Genomic DNA, 26,527 nt, shown 5'->3' on the forward strand with positions numbered 1-26,527 from the left:
AATCGACTTTACTTTCTATGTCCATAAAATGTTTGGCCAACTTTCTATTTATGTTTTATTATTATGGATAATGGAGTTTTCTCAGTAAATAGGAACATATTCCTATTTTTACTGGTAAGTAATACATTATAAAAATATTTTTAGTTAACAAAAACAACACACTGCAGTGAAATCGGAAGTCGAACATTTGTTTATTACTCAGTAGAGCCAGGAGATAAAGCAGGCCACTAGATAGAGAGGAGTACAAAGCAGGAATGAACTTCATTGATATAAGATACTCTTGAAAACCCTAAGCTGGGAGGGTGGCCGTGCCAGCAACTTGAGGGTTCCAGGTTCGATCCCAGCTTTTGCCATCCTAGCCACTTCTGTTGTGTCCTTGGGCAAGACACTTCACCCTTGGCCCTGATGGGTCATGGTTAGGGCCTTGCATGGCAGCTCGCACCATCAGTGTGTGAATGGGTGAATGTGAAAATAGTGTCAAAGCGCTTTGAGTGCTTTGAAGGTAGAAAAGCGCTATACAAGTATTATCCATTTACCATTAAAGCTGCTGTCAACCAATGAGCTGTTAGTTCAAACCAAGCCACTGATCCCCAGCCACACTCTGAAACCGTGGAAATGTACCTGTATGACAACACACTAGTGAGCCACAGTCTCAATCTTTCACACAGTCTTACAAATGCTTAATGGAACGATTGACCGTATCCAAAAAATATATAGCACAAAAATTGTTAAAGCACCCACCTAAATATTTATTTTTTGTTATGGAATAAAGGAGAAAACATGTCCACGCCTGTGATTTTTTTATTGAAAAGTCAAACAAAAATACACTTCTTCATTCTGTTATCCTTTTATTTCCAATTTACATCAATAAAATGTGTAACAAAAACAAAACGGATCATAATAAAATTAATTTAAAAAATTTACACACCCTCACACAGACAGAGACGCCCCACCCTGGTTGTTATTGGGCCTCTTGGTTCAGCTTTGGTGTGGTCTTCAGTGACGGTCTTGAAGTAGCCCCGGTCTTCACCTGTCTTAACTCGACGGCTCGCTTCCTCCAGGGTGGAGTGTGAGTGTGTGGTGTGAGGCTAGTGGGAATTAAGGGTGAGGGGTGGTCTTTTGGTAGACTAAATTACAGAACTCATAGCACCTTCTGAAGAGAGAGCAACCCAAAGCATTGATGACCATATTAGATCTGCCTGGTCATAAAATATTTGCGGTCATCTGTACATTGTCCCTATGTTTTTCAGCGTGAGGTAGCTTCAAACCATCTGGATGACTACAGTAAAAGGCAGAGTTGCTTGGGATTTTTTCAAAGCAATTTTTTTGGATGAGAGTAAATTTCCCTTCTCTGATGGGCAGTGAAGGGGTACAAGACTTGGAGACATACACCCCAAATGTAACCGCACTTTCCAAAAAGTGTTGGTGTGCATATCAACACATGTACACACATTATGTGGAAATACATATAAAAACCATCTGGTTGCTTACAGTATAAACAGACCTTTACAACAATAGAACCAAGGCTTTATAATACACAGTAAAGGTTTTGCTCCTGCTCACGATGGACAGGCGTGGAGTACCTAGAGTTTGAGAATATTTTATTGGTCTGCACAGATAGAAAATGCCATATTAGTGTGATGGGAGGGAAACGGGGAAGGAGGTGGAGTAGGACTGGAACAGAGGTTGTGCGGCTGCTGTTTAGTGGGAAGGGGCTTGGTTTACTTACAAGGTGAACCCCTCCAGTCCTACCTCATCTCTGCCCATTCAGGTGATACAATAAATAAGTGACATCAAGTCATGTTTCAGTTCTCCACAACTTGGTCCCTCTCTTTTTCCGGACTCATTCCTGTCAACAGTGGGCCATGGGAAACATGACTGGATCTCAGGAGGCGGGTTGACAGAGATGTACACTTATTGCAGATGCCCTTCAGTGCCATCATCCAACTTGGAGAGCACTTCGCTGTGAGATCAATTTTCTTTTATCATTTCCAGTCTTCTTTATTGTAGAAGTGTGTGTAGTGTTTCATGGTTGAGTTTATTTCATTCCTGTTATTCTGGGGGGTCACTGTGATATTCCACTTTACAAAAAGCAGACCGGGCCTATATCCAAGCCAAACTCCTGATCCGCTCCTCCGATGTCCATAGGAGCAATGTCCACGATGGGCAGACGGGAGGTTTTCTGTGTTTTGTACTCAAAGACAGTCTTGCCCCATCGGCCTGTGTGTTTCTGTTGGTAGAAAATCAAGGAACATTTCAGCCAACTCATTTATGGAGAGGTCCTTGAAATTGTTTTCTGGCATTTTGCTTACCTTGCAGCCGTCCTCCATTACGCCATATGTGAAGCGACTGTTGCCCTCTGCACGAATCTCCACATCATTGGAGCCCTGCAGCAGCAAAGCCTTCTTCAAGTTGCCGGTGGCCTGGTCCATGTAAGCGATGCTGTTCTTGCAGTGGTAAGTGAGGTTCTGGGATGCCTCATTGGACAGAAGCCTCAAGAAGGTCAGCTGGACACTGGCGGCATTTGCAGCAGGGCCATCCTGAGCGTAGCTGAACTGTAGAGACAATTGTAGAGATTGTTAGCAACCTTTGAGAAAAGTCTTCATCATTGTTATCTAATAGAGTAGACTCACATGGAATCCTCCATTCATGGTCTCGCCAAACCAGATGTGTTTCCGATCCTTGCTCTTACTGGTCCACCAGGACTTCTTGGGTACTTTGGCGATGCTCGGGTAGACGCAGGTCTCTCCAGTCTCCATGTTGCAGAATACCTTAATGGCATCAGCTATGCTTCCAATGTTGGGATCAACCCAGTAGTCACCTTAAAACACAGACAAAAGCGGGGGGTTGAAAGCCTGAATTCTACTTTGGGAAATCTGTGACTTATATTTTTCTGAGGGTGCTACCCTTTTAGGGGAGCTCTCTTTCTGTTAACACAATTCCTTGTTCCACTTATTATCTGACCTCAAGGTGGCTAAGAACTGAGCCATGTGGAACTCCACCTTATTGTAGCTGGATGTTTATTGCAATATATTTTGCAGAATTCTGGAGTCTTGAAATGATTATTTTCATGAGTATTTTGATAAACAAAGTAGTAACATCCTTATATCTTGCTAAAATCTAGCAAGATATTCTAGATTACTGTTTTAAAGACACTTGGTGAGACCATATTGGCAACAAGATATGATTAGAAACAATAATATTTATATTATAAATATAATTTTTATTTTCAGTAATATTTTCTCATGTTTTGAACACTTCGGTGGTGAGTCTGCCCCATTGGTTGGGGAGGATGCCGGACAGACCTGGCAGGCCCAAACCTATAGTGAGGGTCTGCTGGGAACGTCTGGCAGAGTCCCCCATCAGAGAGAATTTCAATTCCCACCTACGAACTGTTTATGAGGGAGGCGCTGGATATTGAGTCCGAGTGGATCATGTTCCGTGCCTCTATTGTTGAGGCAGCCGATTGGAGCTGTGGCCGCAAGGTGGTCGGTGCCTGTTGTGGCGATAATCCCAGAACCCGCTGTGGGCACCAACGGTGAGAGATACTGTCAAGCTGAAGAAGGAGTCCTATCGGGTCATTTTGGCTCATGGGACTCCGGAGGCAGCGGGCAGGTACCGACAGGCCAAGCGGATTGTGATGTTGGTGGTTGCAGAGGCAAAAACTCGGACAAGAGAGGAATTCGTAGAAGCAATGGTGGACGACTTCGAAGCGATTCTGGACCACCATCCGCCACCTCAGGAGGGGGAAGCAGTGCACTGTCAACATTGTGTATAGTGGAGACAGTGTGCTGTTGACGTCGACTTGGGATGTGAATCGGTGGAAGGAATACTTCGAAGCCCTCCTCAATCCCACCTACATGTCTTCCAATGAGGAAGCAGTGCCTGGGGACTCCGCGGTGGGCTCTCCTATTTCTGGGGCTGAGGTTGCCGAGGTAGTTGACAAGCTCCTCGGTGGCAGATCTACCCGGAGTTCCTTAAGGCTCTGGATGCTGTGGGGCTGTCCTGGTTGACAAAACACTGCAGCATTGCATGGACATCGGGGGCGGTGCCTCTGAATCAGCAGACGAGGGTGATGGTTCCTCTATTTTAAAAGGGGAACCGCAGTGTGTTCCAATTATCGTGGGATCACACTCCTCAGCCTTCCCCGGTAAGGTATTTTCAGGTGTACTGGAGAGGAGGCTACGTCGGACAGTCAAACATCGGATTCAGGAGGAGCAGTGTAGTTTTCGTCCTGGTCGTGGAACTGTGGACCAACTCGATGTTCTCGGCAGGATCCTTGAGGGTGCATGGGAATTTGCCCAACCTGTCTACATGTGTTTTGTGGACTTTAGGTTAAAGTTAAAGTACCAATGATTGTCTCACACACACACTAGGTGTGGTGAAATGTGTCCTCTGCATTTGACCAATCCCCTTGTTCCACCCCCTGGGAGGTGAGGGGAGCAGTGGGCAGCAGTGGTACCGCGTCCGGGAATCATTTTTGGTGATTTAACCCCCAATTCCAACCCTTAATGCTGAGTGCCAAGCAGGTAGGTAACGAGTCTCATTTTTATAGTCTTTGGTATGACTCGGCTGGGGTTTGAACTCACAACCTACCGATCTCAGGGCGGACACTCTAACCACAAGGCCACTGAGTAGGAGTAGGAGTTAAGAAGGCATTCGACTGTGTCCCTCGGGAAGTTCTGTGGAGAGTGCTCAGATAGTATGAGGTATCGGACCGCCTGATTGTGGTGGTCCGCTCCCTGTATGATCAGTGTCGGAGCTTAGTCCGCATCGCCGGCAGTAAGTCGGACCCGTTTCCAGTAAGGGTTGAACTCCGCTAGGGCTGCCCTTTGTCACCGATTCTGTTTACAACTTTTATGGACAGAATTTCTAGGCGCAGCCAGGGCATTGAGGGTGGCTGCAGGATTAGGTCTCTACTTTTTGCGGATTATGTGGTCCTGCTGGCTTCATCTGACCAGGATCTTGAGCTCTCACCGGATCAGTTTGCAGCTAAGTCTGAAGCGACTACGATGAAAATCAGCACTTCCAAGTCAAAGTCCACGATTCTCGCCCGGAAAAAAGGTGTGGGGTGCCATCTCTGGGTTGAGGAGGGGATCCCGCCCCAAGTGGAGGCGTTCAAGTACCTCGGGGTCGTCTTCACGAGTGAGGGAAGAGTAGATCATGAGATCGACATGCGGATCCGTGCAGCGTCTGCAGTTACGCAGACCCTGTATTGGTCCGTCGTGGTGGAGGAGCTAAGCCAAAAGGTAAAGCTCTCAATTTACCGATCGATCTTTGTCCCTATCCTCACCTATGGATGAGCTTTGGGGTATGACCGAAAGGACAAGATCACGGGTATAAGCGGCCGAAATGAGTTTGGTCCGTCAGGTGGCGGGGCTCTCCCTTAGAGATAGGGTGAGAAGCTCTGTCATCCGGTAGGAGCTCAGAGTAAGCCGCTACTTCTACACATCAAGAGGAGCCAGATGAGGTGGTTAGGTCATCTGGTCAGAATGCCCCCCGAACGCCTCCTTGGGGAGGTGTTTAGAGCGCGTCTGACTAGTAAGAGACCACAAGGAAGACCCAAGACACGGTGGAGACACTAATTCTCCCAGTTGGCCTGGGAACGCCTCGGGATGCCCCAGAAAGAGCTGAATGAGGTAGCTGGGGAGAGGGAAGTCTGGGCTTCTCTGCTTAGGATGCTGGCTCCGTGACCCAACTTTGGATAAGTGGAAGTAGATGGATGGATGGATGGATGGACATTTCAAAAATACTGTACACAAACTGTAACGCCTTTATCACATATTTACTCCACTTACCGCTCTTCCAGTCAGGGTGGCTCAGTTTGAGATCTCTGCAGGAGCGAGTTGGATTCTTCTGGGAGCCATCGGGGCTGCGCAGGTTCTCAATCTGGTTGTTGAGCGACTTGAGCGTGGAATCAACCTCAACATCATGCTGTCTGTGGGAGCTGGAAGCCTCATCAGCCCTCATGTACCTCAGAGGATCGGGAGACTTCTCAGTCTGTCCCAGACCAGCAAAGGCGGACATGTCTATGCCAGGGCCTGGAGGGCCAGGAGGGCCAGGGGGGCCAGCATTTCCAGGGGGACCCTAAAGAAGATAAGAAAATGGAAAATGTTTAACTGAAGAAATACTAAACAAAGTGTAGAGTGTATGAACTATGACGTTGCTACATACAGCTGGGCCAGATTCTCCAGAGCGTCCACGAGGTCCGGGTGGTCCAATGGGGCCAGGCTGTCCATTAGATCCATCTTTGCCAGCAGGTCCTGTAGGTCCATGTGGTCCCTAAAGCAACAGTGTGTGTTAAACCACAAGCAAAAGGGGGCAATTCCTTGTGATGAACTTTAAAGTGCAAAACTTTCATCATTTTCTGATGAAGAATATCAAATGTGCTTGCAGTTTCCCTCTATTACGTCAATCACCTCCAGGCCTTTGCCTTATTATGCATGAAGATAATTTATATAGTGACATTTTATTTCATTTCTCTTATCATAACTCCTGTGCTTAACTAATCTACAAGAGATATTACAGCCCATTTTGGATCTAAGCAGGAGTTCCTATCCTATCTGTCAGCCTCCTTTCCGCACACTGAATAATTACTTAATGCCTGCACTGCCCATCTTATCTCACTGGTAGGTAATTAAAGCCCTCACACTTTGCTGTGCCCATATTCACCAATTGGAGATTGGAGAATTGCACAGAGGCTGACCTGTGACCCCCATTAAAACCCTCAATATCTTCATAGTCAAAGCTTTTGTATGGGACGTTTGTGAGACCCATTTATTTTCTTTTACGCAAACCTTAGCTCCGCTTGGTCCTGCAGGTCCAGCAGATCCCGAATCTCCAGCTGTACCCTGTTGGACAAGATGATAACACATTTAACAACAAAGAAGATTAAAGACGCAGAAGTCAAGGCTATGAATTCCTTACGGGAGGTCCAGGAAGACCCTGCAAACCGGTGAATCCTCTGTGACCCTTCTGTCCTCTCTCACCAGTCTCACCACTCTCTCCCTTATCTCCACGTGGTCCTTGGGGACCCTGGGGTAAAGAAATGAATTCTTAGAATGTATAACTTCCAGTAGCACTCAACTATAATCTTACAATCTGAAGCCAATTAAAAGTTTTCATTTTGTGTAGATGTTACTCACAGCCATTCCTCGTGCACCAGCAAGTCCAGGTGGTCCTGAAGGTCCTTGTGCACCCTGAAGTGAAAATGGTTATTTTCTTACAGTATATATACTCATTATGTACAGTAAATGCTCAATTGGCTTGTTGTGTTACTTACAGTCTCTCCTCTGTCTCCCTGCTTGCCAAGAGGTCCAACAGGTCCAGGGGCACCGGGACCACCAGGAGCACCAGGGGCACCAGCAGGACCAGAGTTTCCTCGCTCTCCCTATAGAAGATCACCAAGTGCCGATTTATTGGTTGCCAACAGGTTATTCCAGCATAGAACTAGATACTATATACTCTTTTCTGAGAGTGACCTGGACAATTTTCTCTTACCTTGATTCCAACAGATCCGTCCCTACCAGGTGGTCCATCTGATCCTGGGGTACCCTGAAACACAGAAATACAATTAAATAACTCACTCTACTGTATTAATTATTAACGTAAATATAACAGTGAATGTAGTTGGTTTATCTTAAGTCCTCATAGTTCACACCTCTCTTCCAGTCTCTCCAGAAGGTCCAGTAAGTCCAGGGGGTCCTACAGGTCCAGGAGGTCCACGGTCACCAGAAGAGCCAGGTCCTCCTTGTTTACCAGGCTCACCCTAAAAACAAAAAGTATATATTTTCATAAGTCCTTTTTTCTTAGTTTCTTTGAGACCATTTAACCAGAATTGACACTCCTTAATGATCTTGCACTTACAGAAGGTCCAGGAAGGCCAGGGAAGCCTCTCTCACCACGCTGTCCAGGCAAACCAACAATACCACGAGACCCAGCCAGACCCTGAGGACCTGAAGGTCCGTCGGCACCCTACAGAGACAGAAAGGATAGTATCTCGCCCCGTTTTCTTCATAGCAATTGGAAACGTAATTCAGTCTGTGAGGATAACTCACAGGGGGTCCATCTTCTCCGGGCTCTCCTTTCTCTCCTTGTGCGCCTGCGGGTCCTCGAAGACCAGCATCTCCATGTCTTCCTGGGGGTCCAGCGTCACCACGGGCACCCTTTGGTCCGTCTTTTCCAGAAGGACCAGCAGGTCCAACAGCGCCAGGGTTGCCCTGTGATAGATATAACATGATTGGTGAGTCTGAAAAGTTTTAGAAGTATTTCATTTTTGGCTTTTTGTAAAATACTTACATTAGGACCAGGAGATCCAACTCTACCAGCAGCACCAGGGAAACCAGTGGCCCCCTGTCAAGCACAGACAGTGTTAAACATTACCAAATGTTCATAATCTATCATTAATAATTGTTCAATCTGCAACTTTGTGCCAGCGAATACTGTCTTCATTTTTTTATTACCGGTATACACAAACCATGTGAGGTGAAAATTTCTGTCTGGTTTATTAATTCATGATACAATTGATGTTTGGAATGTAATTGTCGGAAAGCCATGGTCCATATTTCAAAATCCTTTAACCAGTCTAATATAGGGATGTGTGGGAGTGACTACATTATTGAATACATATTTCAACTATAATGCTAAATATCTACATTTGATTGAATCAAATAGTGGTCACACCAATATTTAAAACCCTTAGTTACAGCTTTCCTTTGCATGAATAACATTAGCAGTTTGAAAGTAATAATTCTGGTATTTCTGTTTATAGACTTTGTTACTTGGTGTAACTTACAGGAGCTCCCTGAGCACCACGTGCACCTTTAGGTCCAGACACACCAGTTGGGCCCTGGAAACGAGAAATATATTAAAATTCAAACCACATACATTTAAATACACTTCCTGTGCACTCATGGCTTTAATTTGGAGGCTGAGTCCCCACCACAGGTCCGGGTGCTCCGGATGGTCCTTGAGGTCCGGAAACACCAGCCTCTCCTTTCTGTCCTCCCTCGCCAAGCTCTCCTTTAGCACCAGGCTGACCATCTGCTCCCTGGATGTGTCAGAAAAAGGATGAACAATGGCATGTTTGATGAAGAGCATGTCAAAACAGTAAAGGTCCTTTAAATGTACTTACAGGAGGTCCAGCAAAGCCAGCAGGACCAGGAGGACCTCCCTCGCCACGGTCACCCTGCGGGCAAATAGAGAAGTCTAATTCAGGAAAGGCTGTTTTCTGTTGGTCTTGTAATGATTTGCGCTTGAAATAAACGCTCAAGAACAATCATGTCAGTGTAACAAACTATCTACTACTAACATACTTGATGTAATGCAAATTACAATTACAAGCTTGAGGTCGGTTGCAAGAGTTCAATTTAAAGTTTTTACAGTCATCAACTAAGCATATTGTACCTCTTGCTATCTAATACTCCGTGTATAAAAAGTGTATGAAGAATGAACAAAAAAATGCTAAATTTACTTATTACATTGAACGCAAAGTATCTTGCAGCACAATATTGGTTGAAAAAAGCTAGATTGAATGAAAATGTGATTGCATTTCTAAATCCCTCAGTCCCATGCATACAGCATGTTTTTTTTTTGTAATGTGGATATTGACTAGATGTATATTCACAAAACATATCTAATTTGTTTTTCTTTGTTTTTAGAAAACCATAATCTTCTTACTGAAAGAGTTTTCAAGATACCCAACTAAATGTCCTATCGAAAGTTTACAAAAACATACGAGAAATATTCTTCCTCTTTGTCATCTTTTTTTTTTTATGTAGCCAATGATGCACAAGTGGATATACTCACAGGGGCACCACGGACACCAGGAGCACCAGAAGGCCCAGAAGGTCCAGTCTCACCCTGGATAGAAGAGAAACAATCCAGTTAACTATATTTGATAACACAGACTTTAGATCAGGGGTCCTCAATTACATGTATCCAAGGGTCAGTAGGGGCCAGTATCATTAAAATGTAATTTCCCATTGATCTGTCTAGACACTCACAATGTATCTCCTCAAATAATGAGCAGTTTCGGTACAACTGTATGGCTTTGATATGTAAGGTATGTGATGTTTGACGAGCCAACTATTGAGGACCCCTTACTTAGATGGTATATTACATGTGCAGGTTTATTGCTTTAATCCAGAAGTTACAGGATTAGTTTTACCTTGGCTCCATTGGGTCCAGCTGGGCCAGGAGGACCAATGGGACCAGTCAAACCCTGAGGAAGATCAAAGCAGGGTTATAATCTGTGATTGATACATTTAAAAAAAAAAAAAAAAACATCACAACAGACAATCCCTTTTGGACTCACTCTAGAACCGTCTTTTCCAGGAGCTCCCTCAGGTCCCTTTGCTCCATTGTCGCCCTGTTGGAAAAATTAAAAATAGCAAGTCAACCATATGAACAACTTTAATGAGGTGAAAATGACAAGTTTTTAAAGAAGACATTTACTCTGTCTCCTTTGGGTCCTGGGATGCCACCAGCTCCTCTCTCTCCAGGCATACCCTGCAGGCCGGGGGGTCCCTGGGATCCAGCACTTCCAGCTGGTCCAATGGCACCCTAACATAAGAGTACATCACATGCCAGTTTATTTTAGCACAGCATTCAACATAACTCCTTCTGGTTAAGAGCTATATAACTTGAAGATGAAGAGTGAGTGGACCCTGAAATTCTGTAATTCCTCTCTTACCTTGGGTCCATCACTTCCAGGTGTTCCAGGAAGTCCACGAGGTCCCTGAAGACCCTGAGGACCAGCACCACCCCTCTCGCCAGGGAAACCACGTTCACCCTTTCAGGACAGAGGTACACTGACTTAATTGAAGAAACTTGATATGAATGCAAACACATGTATTTTTGTACTGTGTACAAAAAACGGTATCAGTTTATGTGTTGAATATCATTACAGTACACAAAGAAATACATTTGGTAGCACTACATCAATCGTATGCATGTATTTTGTCTTTGAAATGGTAGATAAAAGAACAGGAAAACTCACTCTAGGTCCAACAGCCCCAGGAGCTCCACCCTCCCCAGGAACACCCTGCAGAGAGAGACAGGAAACAGGTTCATTCAAGGTTACGCAATCATTTTATACTCAAAGAGATGTTCTGTTTTGTACCACCTCTGTGCGGATGTCTTAGTTGGCTTTAGCACCAAAAACTATCCATCAATGTCCGATAGAAAGCCAGCAAAGGGACACGAAGATGTTTATCATTGGGAAAATGCAAGTTAAAACAAACCCATCTCGACATGAAGTGGCCCACACTCATCATCTACAGGTGAAGGAAATGTACCGTATAATTTCTGGCCTACAAAGAGTACCTAAATATAAGCCGCATCTACCTAATTTTTGGACTACCTTTATTTTGTACATACAGTATATTGTCTGCACTAGTCTATAAGCCGTAGTTGTACACATTGAAACATTAAATAATTACACAGGCGCTTGGGGCTGTGTTTTGTGCATTTTGTTTATTCCTGGCTGAATTATTGTGTGAATTTCATTGGTCCACACCACCGTGACTATGCTAATTTATTGGTGGCATGTGAAACTTGTGAACCCGGAAAAAATCCATAAATTAGCCAAACATTGTTTATGCGCAGGGGTTCAAAGTGTAGGGAAACAAATTAGTGACTTACAGCTAGGAAATTATGGTATGTTGCACTGAAAAATTTCTCACCGAATCTCCGGGTTTTCCAGCCTCTCCTGGGGAACCACTTGGTCCAGGAAGACCCTGTATAACAAAAACGTTGCATCATTTTATCTGGTGAGTTTAACTGTGCATCAGTGCAGAGCTCAATCTTGTCTTTACAAGATAGCATTTTGAAGCATTGCTTTTGTTCAAATGTGATTGTGGGGTTTGAAGACGTGACTAACCTGGAAGCCAGAAGGTCCAGGCTGACCTTGCTCTCCTCTCTCTCCAGCAGGTCCCTGAGATACAACATAAAAAATGTCAACCAAAAACAAGCAGATTTTTTCTTGCGTGTAGAATTAAGCACTTACAGCAGGGCCGGGTGGGCCAGCAGATCCAGTCTCACCATCTTTTCCAGGCAGACCCTGTCCACAAAAGTTAGGTTGAGTTAAGTTAGTTAATTTCATAAGAATATCTTATAAAGCAATCAATGTGATGTTTTAAAGGCCAAGTAGTACTTACTCTCAGACCAGTGCGACCCAAAAGACCTTTTTCTCCAGCCTTTCCAGGCTCACCCTGTTTAATAGAAATCAATCAGCTACAGACACTCTGCTTTTGTGAACAAAATTAAAATTAAACTTTGCAGTATAGACTTGTCTAACGCAATTCTGACAAACGTACATTGGCTCCTTTTGGACCGGGGAATCCCATCACTCCTGGCTGTCCACGGGCTCCCTGAGGACCAGGTGGGCCGGGGCGACCGTCCTCACCAGAGGCGCCCTGTGGTGATCAAAGAAACACAAAATAAGACTCAGAGTCTGCAGATCAAGATATATATATCAACTAATTGTAAATGTAAGGAAATCAAAATCAAACATCAAGTGCTGCCCTGGTTGGTACATCAATACCATTAACCACTAAAGTGGGTGGCATTGACTGAGACACTTTTTTTCAAAAGAGTTCATGGTCAAAGTTCGACATTTCTACATTGTGCAGTGAAGTAACAACTGGTACTCACAGAAGGTCCAACTTTGCCTTGAGGACCAGAATCTCCAGGACGGCCTGTAAGACCCTGAGAAAGGGAAAGCAAATTGTGAGACCATTGAAGATGTGAGTGGGTGACGCTGACTTCATTTTCACTCACTCTTGCTCCAGGAAGACCTGACTCCCCTGTGCGTCCGGGGTCACCTGTAGCACCCTTAGGCCCAGCAGCACCAGGAACACCACGGTCACCTGGGGCACCCTGAAGAACACCAAACCCAAGTTGAGACAGACATCACTCATTGTCAGCAACATGATTTCTCAAGCTTAGTGAAGCACTTTAAACTGTTCTGAATATTAAAACTGTGCAGCACCCACCTTAGCACCTGCAAGACCATCTTGACCAGGGAATCCACGGTTGCCAGGGGCACCCTAAGTATGAGCAAAACAAATACCGTCAGACATATTATGAAGTAACTGCAACTGATTCATCATGCAAGTTACTTAGGGCTAATCCTTACTCTCTCTCCCGGAGGTCCAAGTGGTCCAGCTGCACCAGGTTCTCCTCTAGCGCCTCTCTTTCCTTCCTCGCCAGCAGGACCGGGTCCACCAAGGGGACCAGCGGGGCCCTGGAAAGATCAGGTTAAGTCAGTGAACAGTAGCATTGCCCTAGTCTAATTCTAATTAGAGTTTTAGTCCATATTAAGTAAAAAATAAACACTTACCAGCTCTCCCTTTGGTCCAGCTTCACCTTTAAATCCAGGAAGACCAGGGTCACCCTAAACCAGAAGATGAGAAGACCGCAAGGGATGAGTGTTTGTGAGCAACTTCCAGAGCCATACAGGTGATTCTCAAGCAACTCACAGACTGTCCTTTGGGTCCCAGAGGGCCTGTTGCCCCTTGTGGTCCAGGAGGACCCCGAGGACCGGGGAAGCCAGGAGCGCCAGCAATACCAGGACCTCCCTTGAAGGAACAGCCAACAAAATGTCAGAACCAAGAGAAATTCAGAGGGAGATATGAAAATGAGAAGAGTGGACTTACAGCAGATCCTTTAGCTCCGGGGATACCATCAGTTCCGGGGTTTCCCTGTTAAACACGGACAGAAGATAGTGGGTCAATAAGAACTCAAGGACCATATAAAGAGCTTTCTGCTACATAAATCAATGTGGTGGGTCATGACAAACCGATGCCCCAGCAGGTCCGGGAGATCCTGGAGTGCCAGCCTCTCCTCGGGGACCCTGTTGGCCTTCGGCTCCACGAGCTCCAGTTGGACCAGCTTCTCCCTGCCAGGACACAACAACAACATTTGTACCTCCATAAAGACATAACTATATATGTGTCACCTAATGGAGGTCCTGAATACATACCTTGGCTCCTGGAGATCCGGGGAAACCAGGGGCTCCAGCCGGACCAACAGGTCCCTAAAGAAAGAGACAACCTGTAGGTCAGTACTTTATTTCAAATGCAAAATGAGTAGAATCCATTAAAGTAATAATAGGTAAGTGACTTACAGGCGGCCCAGCAGGTCCAGGCAATCCATCATTTCCACGAGCACCCTGTAGAGTTAGAACAGGACACTCAGGCCATTGAGTTGTCTGCTTTCTAAAGGACAGGAAGCGTAAACAAGCTGAAAGGACAACTCACTGCAGCTCCAGCAGCACCTGGACGTCCCCTCTCACCAGGTAGACCACGTGGGCCCTGTAACAACAGACAATAATCGTTTGCTTTTGCATTGCATTGCACTTCTGTCAACATGAGTTTTATTTGTAAGATACTCACCATGGGTCCAGGGGCGCCATTCTCTCCAGAAGAACCAGCCTCACCCTGAGAAAGAAAAGAGCCTCAGATTAACCCGAAAAATTAAGAAAATCCAGTCATACTATTTTGAAAAATGCTGCTCTCACCTTTGCACCAGCAGTGCCAGTCTCTCCCTTAGCTCCATCCAGACCAGGGTGACCCTACGAAGAAGACAAGACTGATACCTCAAGCAAGCAGTGTCATAGTGTGTCAGGATGTCTAAATATTGGCGCTGCTTCTCATGTGGAGGGCTGATGGACATCACTTACTCTGTGTCCTTTGATTCCAGGAAGGCCAGGAGTTCCGGGGAATCCTCGAGCTCCCTGAAATTCAAAGAAGAGCAAAGTAATTCAAGTTTGCTTCCTCTTTAGTTGCCTCTCATCCTGTCAGTGAGTTTGTGTGAATGACCAAATCATTATTAAATAATACTGTATCTGCACTAGTCTGTGTAAAAGTAAAACAACTTGACCCGAGAGGTCATCATTGCAATGATTTAACTAGGGTCGTGTATAAAGAGAGTATGGCCAACTAAACAACAGGTGCCATGACTGCTACCAAGGACATGTGCGCCGGATACATGCGATTACTGTCGTTTTGACGTTAGTTTTTTTTAAATAAATCAAGATATTACATCTATGTATAGTTCTAAACATACTCCAGCTCATAAACTTACCATAAAACATGCTTTTATCTCGTGAAGGTATAGTTTTGCGGCCGTATTTGACGCAATCTGCTGCTACATTCTTGCAGTGTTTCGTGACCAGCAGGCACTCTAACACGCACCCGACGGCACAATGATCGTAAAAAATACACAGAACGACCAAAATAATAACTCATTACCCTCATTTTGCCAAAATCTTCTTTAGCTTTGAACCAACAATCATGGAAAAATTGGAACTTGTGTGTGAAGTATGTCAACTGTGGGCTGCCTCCAATATATTTGTAGTCACTGTATGTATCACTCACTATGTATTATTATATCTGATCTTTCTTTTTTGTAATATAGTAAGTAAATAAGTGTACTTTTACAGTTATTTCCCCATATGTCTGCACAATAACTCAAATATGGTTAAACTAGCGAGCAGTAGAGAATATGGATTGATTATTTTGTATTTATTATTTTTTCATTATTGACATATTTTTGCCACTTTATGTTGTCAATTTTTTATGAGATTTTCAGTTCACTTTCTCATCTATTATTACACCCAAAATGTGGTTTCTTTTACTCACTAATTGTCCGTCTACTTGTATTCTTCTACTGTTATCGAATTGCATTATTTTAGTTTTTAATGAGATATAAAGATAACCTGTCTTTATCATACCATCTCATACAAGTATTAATTTTTCCCGTATTATTTGTATTATATAATGTGTGTTCTCTCCTGAAGAAAACCCAATCATTTACCTGACATAAGACACTGTGGCTCTCCAGTGTTGTTTGCGAACATTCACTTCCCATATTTGTCTTCTCTCCGGGTTGTGGTTAAAGCAATGTCAAAGCTCTCCCCAATTCTCACCGGTGGAGCAGCCCCATGCTGCACAACAGAGCATTTTTACACATCGAATGACTAATGAGGAAGCAACGCAAACACATAGGATCTGCTCAAAGTTGGTAGTAGTCATGCCATGCGCCCTTTCGAGCTCTATTTTTTCTTGCTGATTGTATTTTACCACATGTCCCGGCCAGAAATCTGCGTTCTAAAACCTCCAGCTTATTAGTGATTCCCAGAGCCCAAAAAAAGTCTGCGGGCTATAAAAAGTTTTCTATTCGGGCTCCAGTACTGTGCAATGCCCTCCCGGTCACAGTTAGATATACTACGACAGTTGAAGCGTTTATGTACCATCTTAAAACTAATTTATATCTTTAAAAAGATCCCTTTTTTAGACCAGAATATCTGCCCCCTCTCCTGTGTGGAGAGGTTATCATGTGGCCACGGTGAGTCGCTAGCTGATGCACAGATTCCTCTGAGTATCAGTTGGTGACGTCTCTGTACTGCTAACTTGTCTACATACAAGAGGATCCCCTGCACATCAGCGGTCGCTTCCAAGGTTTTCCATTGTTCCCATTGGGTTGAGTTTTTTCTTGCCCTGATGTGGGTTGTGGGATCAGAGCCGAGGATGTCGTCGTGGTTTGTGCAGGCCTTTGAGGCATTTGTGATTAAAGGTTATAAAAGTAAACTGTGATTGATTGATTGATAGTAACGTGAGTGCCTTTTGACCAATCATTGAGATCGCCTGAAACCGAGTTGGCCATATTCTCTTTACACGCAACTCTGGATTTGACCAAGCATTTTCTGCATCCATTCAGTGAGTTATGTCTTTATCTCCAACCTGAGGTCCAGCAGGTCCACGTTCTCCAGATTTTCCAGGTTTGCCAGCCTCACCCTGCAATAAAACATGGAGTTGATGGGTTCTTCTTGAAATTCAGCAACAGGTACTTGCACTGCACTTTACTATTACTTATGCTCCTACTTTATGGCGGAACGATATTAAAGAGAGATAGAATATATCAGGATTCTTACATCACTTCCTGGTTTTCCAGAAGGCCCAGGTGGTCCACGGGGTCCCATTGCTCCCTGTTATCAAACAAACGATAGTAACCAAGTAATCTATCAGAGCAACTTTCTTACAAGGTTATTGAAAATGATGCAAATACAGTAGTTATATTTTAAGGCAATACTTACAGATGGACCAGCCTCTCCAGCCTCTCCATGGCCGCCCTGGAAACCCTGTGGGCCCTACAAATACAATAACAAAAGTACATTATTCATTGTTATACACTGTATGGTTTGTCCTTAACTAAGCAGTTATAATGGGTACTTGTATGTATGGAATTTAGTGCTATGATGAATGCACTTACAGGGGCTCCACTTGGTCCAGGTGGCCCACGGGGACCCATTGGACCCTGCAAGAGAAACATAGTTGCAAATTAATAGTAAAAAAACAAAATGTAATCTACAAAACCCTGGTTTTGTAGATTAATTGTGACAAAATTCTAGAGCAATAACTATACCATTTTTTTATTTTTATTTTACGTTTTCATTATTAGTCAGATTCATTCATTTCAAAACTAACTACAAGTGTGAATGAATCATTATTAAAATATACTTGAACTGCACTAGTCTGTGTAGGAGTAAAACAACTTGGCCACAGGAGGGCATCGTTACAATGATTTGACAAAGCATTTCTTGCATTAACCCAGAAAGCTGTCTTACATAATCATTATTTATTGATTATTTCCGATGTACCAAACCAGTGTACACAGAAGCCGTACGTACCATCGGTCCTTGCATCACTCCCATCTGAGCACCTCCGGCCTTCTCATCAAAACCTTGAGCCATCTGTGCAGCAAAGTTCTTTAAAACAGAGAGTGAGAGTCAGTTTATCCTTGTCCTTGTCCTTAGTTTGTTTGTGTTTGTTAGTAAAAATCACTGCAAGATCATTTTTATAAATTGGCATCGCCTTGGATGTCAGCTGTCTGTTTTGTAACATTTAGTTTGTTGGCTTCTTGTGCATTAAGGAAATTAATGTATTATTTTGATGTATTATAATGTATTACATGAACCACACGCTTACCCCTCCGAGTCCTGCGGGTCCAGGTGGGCCAGGGGGTCCGGGGTTTCCGGGGATGCCGGGCTCGCCATCTCTTCCACGAGGTCCAGAATTTCCCTTGGGAAAAAATAGCAGGACACTGAATCACAAGCCGCAATGATTTGAAGTCAGGAGAAGGCAATGCTCTACGGAATGATAATCTTTAGTGCATGGATATTTGCAATTACAATGTAATAATAGAATAATCTGGGTCTTAATTATTGCTCTCATACCTTGTCACCCTTTGCGCCAGCTGGTCCACGAGTTCCCTGGTCACCTGGGGGGCCCTGCAAGAGCAAAAATATCCCAAGTCAGCGACATTCCAAGTGTGGCTAACACCTGCTCGCACCACTTTATACCAAGAAACAGCTTTGAGCAGCCTGCATGGATCCTAGAAGAACATAACACTTACCATCGGACCTGCTGGTCCTCTTGGTCCTACAACCTGCAGGTGAGAGAGGGGGGAAAAATAATGTTTCTGTGCATATTTATGACCTTTGAACATTTTCATAATAATAACAACATTATAATAATAATAATAACTGGGATTTATATAGCGCTTTTCTAAGTACCCAAAGTCGCTTTACATGTAGAACCCATCAAACATTCACACCTGGTGGTGGTAAGCTACTTTCATAGCCACAGCTGCCCTGGGGTAGACTGACGGAAGCGTGGCTGCAATTTGCGCCAACGGCCCCTCCGACCACCACCTATCATTCATCATTCAATTCACCGGTCTGAGTGGCACCGGGGGCAAAGGGTGAAGTGTCCCGCCCAAGGACACAATGGCAGCGATTTTTGGATGGTAAGAGGCGGGGAGCGAACCTGCAACCCTCAGGTTTCTGGCACGGTTGCTCTACCCACTACGCCATGCCGCCCCTTATGTGTTATGATTTGACTTGACTTGACAAGTTTGGCTAAAGACTTAAACTATGGTGTGTGCACCTGTTTATGTATGTCTGTGTATGTGTGTTGACTATGAAGTTACTGAGAGGATGGAAGAAGATTTGATGGGGGTCATTGTGTCTTAGGAATGCAGGATTTATCTCATTTAATACAAAGTGTAAAAGGCACTCATGGAGATAATCCATATAGATCACTTACCTCTTTTGGGGAATTATTTTAAAGGAACAACTAAATGAAAGATTAACTGATGGCTTAATGGTGCACCTTGAGCGTTTAAATAGTACTCATTTCCCATAAGTTTTAATAAATGCAACATTCAGTACTTATTGTGTTGTCATTTAGTGAACAGTGTTTTATGGATTGTATTTCAAGTCTCACAGCCTCCTCAAAGATCTACTCACATCTGCGATATCTCCAGGTTCACCTTTCTGGCCCTGTTTGATAAAAGAGAGCAATAGTAAGAAAAGCTTCATTTTCTAACCAAAATAAGTATTTTCCCAAGGCCTCACCCTAGCGCCAATTGGTTCTGATGTGGTCGGTGGATGAGAGATCAGGGGGAAAAAAAGAAACAACATGTAAAAAGCATTTCAAAACATTGTATGGACAAAAAAATGCATATTATGATTCTACCAATTACCAAACTAACAGGCGAAGAACCCATCTAGGTTAGTGGAATGAGAAGGGGGCTGAAGCAGAAGCAAGCGTGTGATGATTGTAAAGAAAAAAATCGACAAAGAAATTGATTGTTCTCATATAAAGAAAGAGCCTCATTGTGGAGTTTTGCTCATTTTAATTATATAAAATTTGATGAGTTAGATGGTGTCATTGTGTTCCAGGATCCTTCTGATGGCGACCCCTTGAAACAAAGGGCTTCTCAGCATGCTTTCATTAGAACTTTGACACAATAACTCATCATGCTGAAGTCCAATCAATTGATGGGAATAGATAAAGGTGCACGTCTGGTGATGATTCATACAACGATTGTTGGGATCACTCATGTATTGGACAGTTTAGTCAAGGGAAGGATGTTGTGTAATGAAATATCAACCTTAAAGGAATGTTTAAGGACCTCCTAGATCAAAGTGGATTTGAGTTGTGATCATGCAGCATTCCCCATTCAGTGGTGTTAGAGGCAGACAACTAAAAACAAGTAATTTATTTATGGGTAAGGGAATAAATCAATTACAACCAATGGGGGCACTGCCATCAGCGGGGCACATGGGACAGCACTCTCCAGATGGGACGATGGGTTTGGCACACTCCCTCATCTCCTCGCAGATTATCTCATCACACAGAACCGCTCCGCTGTCACACACACATATTCGACACGGCTCTGGCTTCCACACATCCTTATCATTATACAGCTGGCCGTCCTGTGTGCAGACACCTGACCGCTCTGCAGTGACCAGCAAGGGGCGTGTGGCAGGTGGACAGGAGAGGAGGAGGAGAGGGGCAGTGAGATGGATGCGTAGAGAGTTAGGAAAAGTTGAGGAATTTAAAGGTGTAAATATTGTTTAAAAGTGGTCTCGGGATGGGAGAGGACCAGCGTCAGGATAAGATGGGAGAGGTGTGGTTTGTAAGGCACTTTCCGGTAACAAATAAAAGCTTTGCAACGTGCACACATTTTAAAAAGAGATTATGAATGAAGTGGGGTTCATGAACTGAAGACTGGAAAGTGTTAAACATACCTCACAAACTTCAGCTAAAATAATTGCGTCCAAGAATTTGAAACTGTTGACTGAATATATTTAAAGTGTTGGGGCTCTGCTGCACCTTTGAATGAATGAACACTGTGCTCAATTGACAAGCCGCTGCCTTAGGTAAACAGGGGGTGTCTCCATCTGCACCACATTGCGGCGTCAAGCAGCAGTACAAACAAAAATTAAGAAAGGCTTGTTTGTCTGGCCTGACATACTGTAATGAGTTCTGTTTGCTTCACAGCTGACTGTCCTGGTTGCAGTTGAAAAAGGATGGTAGAATGGAGAATAATTGCTATAAATACTCTATACTTAGGGACCTTCATCTGTGGACCCCCTGCTCTGCAGCATGTCCTACTGTCACCTACAGAGTTAATAACCGCTAATGCCTTACTGCTACCCTTTGAGCCTGCTAGGTTGAGGTCACACACTGCCCAACCCTGTCACTTCACATCATGACACAATGACCACTGAGTCTGCAATTAACAGTCACATTTATAGCCATTAGTCTTGGGCCGAGATTCTCAAAGCCAACAATGTGAGCCCTGAACCGGTCCAAGAGTGTAAACAGTGCAGACAGCCAGAACTTTAGGTTGGCACCCAAAACTGTTTTGTTTACTAACCAATCATACATTAAACAGTAGCCAATTTTCTAAACCTAGTTGTTAAGCAGTATTCTAATTTTGGGTGTTTAGCTGAGAAAGTTTGGTCTTTGCAGTTTGAACCAGGTGAGTACAAATGAGCACTTTCCCCTGGTCCTCCATCCCTCACAGATGGGCCTTGATATCCTCACTTAGTCTAGAGATGGAGAAACACTGTAATATTTAGACAGAAAAAAACATCTTCCTACAGTTGTTATTAACACAACTGACTCTGTCTGGTAAACCTTTGTACAGAAGGAATGTTGGTCATCATATTTTTTTCTGCAAGAAAATAAGTTATAGGTGGAGAAGAAGAAACTTGAAGTACTTACGGTTGTCCTCTTCCTGACATCTGACCACAGCCAGTAATACAAGTTGGGATGCTGCAAGTAGCAGAACAGTCCTTGAGTCCACAAAGCCGAACATGTCTAAATATTAGACATGCAATAGCTCGGGTGAGAAGAAGTGAAGGTATGGATGAGACGTTCACTCAGTGCTGTGTTGAATGTGTGTTCCCAGAGATCGGCGGCACCATGCACTCAAACCCTCCAAAGACTAAGTGGAATCCAACGCGGGGCCCCAGCTGGCACTCTGCACCCACCGCGTCAGGGCAAGCACCGCGGTTTTATGTCCACTGTGCCTTGTATGGATCTTCGTATATTCCAAAATACCAGTCCTTCCCCTAGACCTCCTGTCAAGCTGAAACCTGAACCTTCCATCCCTCCCCTCAATCCTGCACCATCTACTCTCCCAGGGATTTTTTTTTTTAACTCAAGCCCTCCTTCCTCCCTGACCTGCTTGGCCTGGCCAAGCGATGCACCTTCACTTTTATTACACTGAAAATGGATCTTGGGTGGATACTGGATTCTGATGGCTTCATACATATATTAACTGAAATACAACTAATAACCTTTCATAACCCTTCTCTAAACATGTTTATGTAGTGTAACAAAGAATAATGCCAGGCTGCATTTCTAAATCCCATACTGCTTTACTACATGGGCACTAATTACGATGTAATATACTGCCTTACTAAAATCTTTACTATAACAACCAGGAAAGTACATGAACATGTCTTTGCAGGCATGGCAGTACTTGAAAACATTTGTGGATAAACCGTATCCTCAAAACCAAACGAGCTTGCATTGCAGACCACAAGAAAAGTCAAACTGTAAAGGAGCCACCGGCCCGATAACTCTAATGGGAACCAAGTACTGGGTCAGCAGGGTTGTTTGTTATGGTTTAGTCTGCGGATTAGGGATTTTACTTTGAGTATTAGACAAACTTGAAGTGCTCAACTCACCAATAGGGGTGTGCAGTCGTAATATGTTGGCAATTCCGTCCAACTTTCTTGAGTATTGCAATGTTTGAACAAAGGCAATTAGCAGGAAGTCGTGAAGAAGAGTCAAATATTCAGCGGAAGACTCAATTAAAGGGAGGTTTACTTAGATGTAGGGTCCATTTTATTCTCGACTTCAATCATTGTGCACCCTTTTTATATGACGATTGCATTTGTTCCATTGCCACATTCCTCATAAAACGGCATGTTTTTGTCACTACTGTCTTCAATGAAGCTGCTATGTGATGAAACGTGATTGTAATCGTGAAGCTGTTTGTTCAGTCGGGCCAGGTGAGGCAGCTTGAAAGCAGATCTTTGTCATGCGCAGAGGCACAGTAATTCCAGGGTCGTAACCTTTTGGCGAGGCGCCATCATTCCGCATGCAGCAAAGAAAGATTTGGACCGGCCATCTAAAGTCCAGTCAGACAGTTCTATGCAGTAAACTCTGGTTTTCAGGTTGCAGTGATATTTGTAATTGTGTGAAGGGGTCGACGCTTTTACAATCTTTTAACCTTTTAACTAACAATGACTCCTACAAATCGTACAATGTTTAATCAATAATCTTTGTCCTTTAAACAAAAGAAGTTGAATATATGTTGTCCACTCAAGTCATGTGTTAAAAGCAAAACAAAGCTCTTTATGATATACAGAAAGTCTCACAGCCGTAAACGGTCATTTGGAAATGAAACTATATGTCGCTATATCTACCCAGTGCTATTCATTTAGGTTAAAAAAACGTAGAGAATTTTCTGGTGCATCCCGTTCACTCAGAGTGCACCAGCAATGATGCTGAAAACGAATCAAAGTAAACGTATAACGATGCATCGACATGAAATATTATATTAATCCAACATTATTTCAGTTCTCCACATCCTCTTTCTGCGCTGCTCCGACTGTACGCTGCTTTCAGCCATCCCCCAGCACGCACAATAGGCCTCTGTGTGCACGGCGGCCCGCGGAATGCTGCGAGATGGCAAGGCGGTGGGATAGCTACATGGTGAGGATGGGGGTTGGTGGGTAAGGAAGGGTGTGGATAATGAAGGGAGGGGGATAGTTTGGAGGTAGGGGAAGAGATGGCAGTGAAGGCCGGAGGGTGGTGATGGTGCTGTGGTGGGGTGGGGTGGGGCGGGGCGGGGGTCTGATCTTGCGCCACTGTACCGGTGCACATGCAGAGGCTCCAGAGGCCTACAGGGTGTCTGGGTTTCGGCACAGGGGCCACTGCGGACTGTGTTGCTGGACTGCTTGAGTATGCACACACTGGTGACTGTAGATTCATCAGCTGCAGCCACCTGAGAGGACGGTGAGGTCTCGGCGGCCAACAGTGTTGAATCATGAAAACGAGACCAATGGCCGTAACTTGTCAAAGCTTTTTAACTATTGCTGCTCTGCTCTCAGTAAAGTAACTGAGAATACATCAAAATCAGGGCTGCCCCAGGCTGAATTGGGAAATTCCAATTAAATGTTCAAATTTTTCTTATAATGTGAACCGTTTTTTATACTTTTGTAATCAAACTTGAATACTATTTGATGCTGGGTGGTAAAAAATAATTAATGGGAAAGAAATTGTTAATCTTTTTTCTTTCTTAGTGCAAAATAACAAGTTTAACATAAATTTAAAAACATACCTCAACATCAGCCAAGATCCAGACCCAGTACTGCAAGGTAAGCCCTAATGCTGTGCGCCCTGAGAGCCACAGAGGGTAAGGGGAAATTTGCTATTATATTTCTATTAGTGACAGAGTGGGAATTGGCTGGAAATACGTTTACGAGAAAATTTAATATGAAATCAATCAATCAAAGTTGACTTGTATAGCCCTTAATCACAAATGTCTCAAAGGGCTGCACAAGCCACAAAGACATCCTCGGCTCAGATCCCACATCAGGGCCTGAAAAACTCAACCCAATGGGAACAACAAGAAACCTTGGAAGGATTATGAGTCATTTTTCATTTAAACAAAAATATAACAATATTCTATCAGTCTGCATCCTAATGACAGCAGAAGATGTACAGTAAGTGATGTTTATTATGTTTGTTGGCTCTCATGAAGTTTGCAGTGAGTAATAATCAGTGATATTGCGAACGTTGTGATGTGTTTTTTAAATTAATGCGCCGCATATGCTTCAAAAGGTCAAAATACGTAAATATTAGATGTTATTATAAATGTGCCCGTTACTACATTACATACATACTTACATCATGTATATAAAACCCTAATAGAGGTGTTTGGATGTTTTTTAAGAGCTTTGTTGGCAGAATAAAGCGACTCCCACAGGCTCCATTGTAAGCAGACTTTTGATTGGATTTATTTAATATTTAGAATGCATTAAAAAAGAAAAGCATATGTGTTAATGTCCTACATAAGGATTATGAATGATAGGCAAAATCTTAAAAAAAAAAGTGCAGTTCCCCTTTAAATGGGCTGTTTGCAACTTGCTCAAAGTCAAATTTTTTTTATATCAAAAAATATAACAAGAACATCGCCGGCTAGCTTATATTACCATCAGTGGTTTAACAGAACAATTATATTTAATTATGTCTATATTTTGTACAATTATTTTTTAAAAAGGCTTTGGTGGCATTAAAAAGTAATTGGCTTAGGCTTGTCGCTCAACTTGTGTGTGTGTGTGTGTGCACATGCGTGCGTGCGTGTGTTATGTGGTGCGTAGTTTACGTGCTCAAGAACGGAAGGTAGCGGGATATAATGCTTACAACACGTCAGAAAGTTAGCGCCCTCTAGGCAAACAGTCAAGTTTTAGGTATAATAGAGTTTACATAGTTTTTTGTTTTTTTTAACTTTAGGTTTTTTTTAACCTTCTCATGTGCCATCTGCAGTCATATTCTGTCTCCAGTCTGACGAAGAATGCAGATTACAGTCAAACATGTCAAGGTAAAAAACTGTCGTTGAAACTATGTAAAATCTACTCTAATTTTTTCTTTACCAAGAACATGTCTGAATATAAGAACATGAACATCTTATATTCAGTATGAAGAGATGATGAACCTATTTGGCCTTTTAATAAATACAAGTGAAACCCCAAAAATTTGCATTTCGTGCAAAGTTTGTTTTTCTTCCAGCAATTAGATAACTCCTGGAAATGACTGGCTTTTAATGGCCAAAGGTATAGATGTGTGTTTCCAAGTTAAAGGAAACGGCAGGCTGTCTTCTTCTAATAGATGTATTACAATCTTTGGCACGCTAAGTCATGTTTGCTGTGGTCTGGAACAACATGGCACACAAACAACTATCAGAAATGCAGCCACTATTACATACAGATAATGTGTCATGAGACATGCAAAACTAAATGATATACAAAGAGGATAAAAGTAAAGGATATTAAATGAGCTCAAATATACCTACAAATAAGGCATAATCGTGCAATATGTACATACAGCTAGCGTAAATAGCATGTTAGCATTGATTAGCTTGCAGTCATGCACTGACCAAATATGTCTGATTAGCACTCCAACAAGTTAATAACATCAACAAAGCTCACCTTTGTGCATTCACGCACAGCATAAAACATTTGGTGGACAAAATGAGTCAAAGAAAGAGTGGAAGATTTTACATGTAAACAAACTGTTGCGTCACAGTCCACACTATGGTAAGTTCAAGAACCGCCGAAATTAGTAGGACAAAACAATGTTCACCAAATACTCTCATCAGTGAAGCATACACACAAACATATTAAACAGTGGGCTTTCTAACAATTGGTAAGGTTTGTGTCATGTTTGTCCTCAAACAAAAAACATACTAAAGCAAAACAATTATTTTCCCCCATCTTTTTCCATTTTCAATCCTTTTTTAAAAATGCTCCAGGGAGCCACTAGTGTGGCACTAAAGAGCCGCGGGTTGCTGACTCCCGGTCTACCTTTACAGTCGAAAGATCCAGGTGTGACTCTCGGTTGGAAGATATCTGTGTGGAGTTTGCATGTTCTTC

The 26,527-nt window shown here is 43.3% G+C and overlaps 1 protein-coding gene across 1 annotated transcript; it reads right to left on the reverse strand.

Moving 5' to 3' along the window:
* Positions 1–783: 783 nt before the first annotated feature.
* col2a1a (collagen, type II, alpha 1a) lies at positions 784–21,859 on the reverse strand. Its single transcript, XM_061978982.1, has 53 exons — positions 21,582–21,859; positions 19,421–19,437; positions 19,313–19,345; positions 18,418–18,450; positions 18,239–18,292; positions 17,991–18,083; positions 17,693–17,770; positions 17,275–17,319; positions 17,099–17,152; positions 16,937–16,990; positions 16,746–16,799; positions 14,684–14,737; positions 14,522–14,575; positions 14,397–14,441; positions 14,262–14,315; positions 14,129–14,173; positions 13,985–14,038; positions 13,802–13,900; positions 13,659–13,703; positions 13,482–13,580; positions 13,343–13,396; positions 13,139–13,246; positions 12,996–13,049; positions 12,781–12,879; positions 12,655–12,708; positions 12,318–12,416; positions 12,159–12,212; positions 12,008–12,061; positions 11,882–11,935; positions 11,685–11,738; positions 11,000–11,044; positions 10,694–10,792; positions 10,456–10,563; positions 10,316–10,369; positions 10,169–10,222; positions 9,808–9,861; positions 9,134–9,187; positions 8,942–9,049; positions 8,795–8,848; positions 8,299–8,352; positions 8,058–8,219; positions 7,867–7,974; positions 7,661–7,768; positions 7,501–7,554; positions 7,283–7,390; positions 7,146–7,199; positions 6,928–7,035; positions 6,798–6,851; positions 6,175–6,282; positions 5,799–6,087; positions 2,634–2,821; positions 2,313–2,555; positions 784–2,230 (listed from the first exon to the last, which is right to left on the reverse strand). Exons 1-53 carry the CDS (start codon positions 21,673–21,675, stop codon positions 2,084–2,086), a joined length of 4,257 nt encoding a protein of 1,418 aa, XP_061834966.1. The 5' UTR covers positions 21,676–21,859; the 3' UTR covers positions 784–2,083.
* Between the last annotated feature and the right edge of the window lie 4,668 nt (positions 21,860–26,527).

This window comes from Nerophis lumbriciformis, linkage group LG01 (assembly GCF_033978685.3).
Source record: "Nerophis lumbriciformis linkage group LG01, RoL_Nlum_v2.1, whole genome shotgun sequence".
Classification (NCBI taxonomy): Eukaryota; Metazoa; Chordata; class Actinopteri; order Syngnathiformes; family Syngnathidae; genus Nerophis; species Nerophis lumbriciformis.

Excerpts from the sequence above, each read along its gene's own strand:
- col2a1a (XM_061978982.1), bottom strand. The coding sequence starts at position 21,675 with ATGTTCGGCTTTGTGGACTCAAGGACTGTTCTGCTACTTGCAGCATCC. Across the intron at positions 13,704-13,801 it reads CCGGACCTGCTGGGGCATCG|GGAAACCCCGGAACTGATGG; the intron begins GTTTGTCATGAC and ends CGTGTTTAACAG. Across the intron at positions 11,739-11,881 it reads CTGGACCTTCTGGCTTCCAG|GGTCTTCCTGGACCAAGTGG; the intron begins GTTAGTCACGTC and ends TTTGTTATACAG.